At 36.0% G+C, this 4,316-nt stretch overlaps 1 protein-coding gene across 1 annotated transcript; it reads right to left on the bottom strand.

The window, feature by feature from the left end:
- Positions 1–778: 778 nt before the first annotated feature.
- Positions 779–2,230, bottom strand: LOC132603883 ((+)-borneol dehydrogenase 1-like). Its single transcript, XM_060317177.1, has 2 exons — positions 2,062–2,230; positions 779–1,666 (listed from the first exon to the last, which is right to left on the bottom strand). Exons 1-2 carry the CDS (start codon positions 2,100–2,102, stop codon positions 832–834), a joined length of 876 nt encoding a protein of 291 aa, XP_060173160.1. The 5' UTR covers positions 2,103–2,230; the 3' UTR covers positions 779–831.
- Positions 2,231–4,316: the final 2,086 nt, after the last annotated feature.

Below are 4,316 nucleotides of genomic sequence, written 5' to 3'. Positions count from 1 at the left end.
CTTTTGTATACGGTAAAAATCGGATATATGCTAGACTGGTGAGACCGGAGACCGAACATGAAGACTTTCTTTTGGGACCGGAGGAGTGCTTGATCCGAACAAAGCGAAAGACATCGTTTGGTCCGGTTTCTCCATAGCCGAGTTGATCGTGGCCGTTGGCTTGGTTGATCGTGGCCGTTGGTCCGTTTGATCGTGGCCGTTCGTCCGGGTGATCCGTTACACAATTGCCACGCGTCAATACCGTTCTGCCACATTGTACTGCCAATCGTACGGGTGTCAGACCGTACGAACCAACCTCATCCTTTTTAAGGTTTTACTTTATTCAAAAGGGCTTTAGGTTGTAAGAGGCTCATAAGGCAAAACTATAAATAGGGGGTCATTACCCTACTTTTAAGGGTTGGCTTCTTGAGTTCTAGAACATTGTAATAGCAAAATTTATAAAATCTCTCTCTCTCTCTCTCATTCTCTGACTTTGGTCCGGATTCAGTTGTTATTCTTTAGCTTTGTTCAATTAAACAATATTTATATATTATTAGATACATATATTTAGAGTAAATCACTGATTATTATTCGCTCCTTCATAGCATATCCTTATATATCTTTTTTCAACCAAATAGATTAAAGTTCAACCACATATTCTATACCTCACTCATAAATTTAATTGATTATCTAAATTCGAGGTAACCAACTTCCCTTGCATTTCACTAAAGAACAAGTATATAATTCTGAAAAGTAGAAACATTTTGTCACACACACGTTCTATATAGCAGATAGATGCTGAAAGAAATCGTACTGATAATTATTCATTCCCACATATTTTTTAGTAAAAAATTACACTGCTTCGTTGGAACTCTGATGGGTAGCAGCCGGTGGAAATAATTTTTTGTTGGTCTCTGATAAAGCCACATTTGTGGTACTATAACCACCATCAAGAATTAAGTTCAAACCACTCACATATTTGGAATCATCACTTGCCAAGTATAATACTGCTTTTGCCACTTCCTCTTCATCTAGTAAAGCTCCTTTCAAATTTCCACCTTCGGCGAACCATTTCTCCGCTATTTGTCTCTCATCTATACCGAGCGCGTTCAGCGTAAGTGGTGTGCCAACGTAATGAGGAGAAACACAGTTAACTTTTATTCCATACTTTCCTAATTCTACTCCGATGTTCTTGGAAAGCCCTAAAACTGCACTTTTTGAAGCTGCATACGCGTGCGGAACAAGACCATAGACCACTGTGGCAGCACTTGCTGTAAAGATAATTGAACCTCTCTTGGCTGGAATCATCACTCTAGCAGCATGTTTCGCGCAGAAGAACGAGCCAGCAACGTTTACATCAAACACGTTCTTAATTATGTCATAATCTACTTCTAAGATAGTACTGGAATTTGGCTTATCCGCTGTACCAGCGTTACTGAACATTATGTCGAGCTTACTAAATTTTGCAATTGTTGCATCAACAGCATTTTGAACGTCTGATTCAATCGCGACATTGCAATGGACAAATATTATGTGTTCTGTTCCAATTTCTTGTACTAAGGAAGTTCCGAGGTTGTCCTGAATGTCTGCAACAGTAACTTTTGCACCATGTTGAACAAAAAGCCTAGCTGTGGCTGCTCCTATGCCGCTAGCTCCACCTGTTACAAGTGCCACTTTACCTTCAAGCCTGTCAAATATTAATAGAAACATACAATTAGACTAGTATTTCCATTTTTTTTGTGTGAAAGATGTTCTAGAAATATTGAAAATAATCCAACGGAGTAGTTAAGGACGCTTTCTGGAAATTACATTTAGGATAATAATTTTGCCTACTCGGTGTAAATGGTTAAAATGAAAGTCTAACTCCAAGATACAATGCTTATTTTGAAACTTAAGGTTGTATTCTTTAATTTCTTCTATCACAAGAACTCAACCCAAAAAATTGAAAGAGTGAACGGAATTTTGCAGAAAGCAAGGAAAGGACTAGAGCCTTATATATCTCACATGAAGATTCTATTATATATATATATATAAGAGGAAGAAGAAATTAAAGAGCAATATCGAAAAAAGAAAAAAGAATACCTTTTGGCTATTGGTGATGGAAGAGAATTATTGTTGGCCATGTTCCTCAAGCTTGAGAGCTATGTCTTCTTCATATACAGAACAACTTCAGGGGCTCTATTTATAAAAGAGTTTAGACATTGAATTGGCTAATGTTTAAAAGAAGTCTGAAAGTGAAAAGAAAAATTGACTTAATTCCAGTTCTTAAATTGAAAATAAAAAAAGAAAAGTTGGACCATGCAGGTTGTTGAAATGTCTAAGCAAACATTTTCAGGAAGAGAAACCAATCTTCTTTGATTATTTTAATGAATTGACCATTTCTTTGTAATAACTACTATATTAAGGTGAAACTAGTTATTTTAATTAAACAATTAGTTGTCAAAAATAGATAGTAACTCTGACTTGGTTAACGGACTCGTATCTCCTCTTGTTCAATTATTGAACTCTCCAACAATTGGCAGTGATTTTTTGTTGTGTTTTCCTTTCACAAAACATCTCATACTAAATGACAAGACACGGAAGAGACTATGTTGGGCAAAAATTTGTGGTCAAAGTTGTAACTTGGTGACTTTGATAGTGGAAAAACTAAAAATTTCTTATACGTTATTACCAGATTCTTATGCATAAAAATAAGGATTTCTTATATATATATAAAAAAAAGACTAAACACTAAAAATAAATTTATAAAATTAAGTTACTCTGCATTCACTTTTTCTAAGACACTTGTGCTCCTATACTGTTCTCTTTTTGTATTTTACTAAGGAGGTATTAGTTTCCTTTTTGTTTTTTTCCTCTCTCTCTTCTGAATCACTAATTAACAAAACTAAGTAGTATAATATCTGGTTTTTGACCTAAATAATACATTATTTAAAACAATTAACTAGAATAATAAATTATTTTTAAAATTTACAGAAATAGAATAAATGTAGTTGTGAGTAACGTTTTAGGTAATATTTTATTCAAATATTCTAAAGGAAAAAGTTAGGACAAATGGAATAAAGAAATTATAAAACGTAACTCTGAGTAGTTAGTATAATATACATTGTAGTTAGTATAGGAGATTTCTCATTTTTTTTAGGGGGAATGAATCTTTTGTGCAAATTATTCTCATTGACCAAATTCAGTCTTGCACTTTAATTGTGTACATTGTATCTTATTTTTGGTGTAGTTTTTTTTTTTTTTGGTAACTAACATTTGTATTAATCACCAGTGAAGATTTACAAACCAATAGCAAGTTAATACTCACTCGCTAATTTCTCATCTTAACAACTCCAATCCTAATGGACTGCTACTATGTAAAGATAAATTGTTGAAGTACAGGTGCAGTTTTTGGACTAGCTCTTACACTACATATAAAGGCAATTTCCAGAGCAACTGACTCCCAATTTTTGCTTTTTTTCTCAAAGGTCTGCTGGTTTCGTTCCAGCCACACCGCATACACGAACTCAGCATTCAATCTGAAGATCTGGACACCTACTGACTTACCTTACCCTTTCTGCACGATCTGTCCAGCATGCTCCTCCCAAGTTATACTAGTAAAATTTTGGTTTCGAGACCACAGTAGTAGTTTTCTCCATATGGCAGTGGAGTAGTCACAATCCTTAAATAAATGGTCTCTTGTCTCCATTTGATTCTGGCAAAAGATGTAGTCTACATTCACATCGATACCCCAATTTTGCAATCTATCAGTAGTGAGCAGTCTATCTTGTAGTTGCAACCACATAGTGAATATGGCTTTAGGTCGGGCTGAATTGTTGAACATCAAGCATTTCCATGAAGGTCTCGGCTGGGTCCCAATTAGTTGCAGGTAAATGATCTTGATAAGTGACTTACCAAGATTCGGCCTATGTTGGATGTGCTCAGTTATGGCTCTTGCTTCCAAAACCTTTCTCACCATCCAGCAGGCTTGCTGTGGTGTAACAACCTCATGGAATTGTTGGCTCTTAATGTAATAAGTGTGGATCCATCGGATCCATAGCTTATCTTGTTTGTGCTCCAGGTCCCAACAAGTTTTGGCTATAGCAGCCTTGTTCCACAGCTGGAGATTGATCAAGTTGAGGACACCAGCTAATTTCAGGGTACACACCCTCTCCCACGACACAAGAGCTTTCCTAGTGATGGTGTTTGTCCCCGACCAAACATAACTTCGGCAATATGACTCAATAGCTTTAAGAACCTTGCTTGGAATGATAAATATTTGAGCCCAATAAGCTTGGATGCCAAAGATAACCGCTTGTACCAATTGAATCCTACCAGCGTAGGACAGTTTTTTTGCA

The sequence above is a fragment of the Lycium barbarum genome, chromosome 7 (genome assembly GCF_019175385.1).
Source record: "Lycium barbarum isolate Lr01 chromosome 7, ASM1917538v2, whole genome shotgun sequence".
NCBI classification, from domain to species: Eukaryota; Viridiplantae; Streptophyta; class Magnoliopsida; order Solanales; family Solanaceae; genus Lycium; species Lycium barbarum.
Note: the sequence above shows the minus strand (reverse complement) of the source record. Positions and strands in the feature narration are given on the sequence as shown.

Coding starts and splice junctions, on each gene's coding strand:
- LOC132603883 (XM_060317177.1), bottom strand. CDS start 2,102: ATGGCCAACAATAATTCTCTTCCATCACCAATAGCCAAAAG. Junction 1,667..2,061: donor CCATCACCAATAGCCAAAAG/GTATTCTTTTTT, acceptor AATATTTGACAG/GCTTGAAGGTAAAGTGGCAC.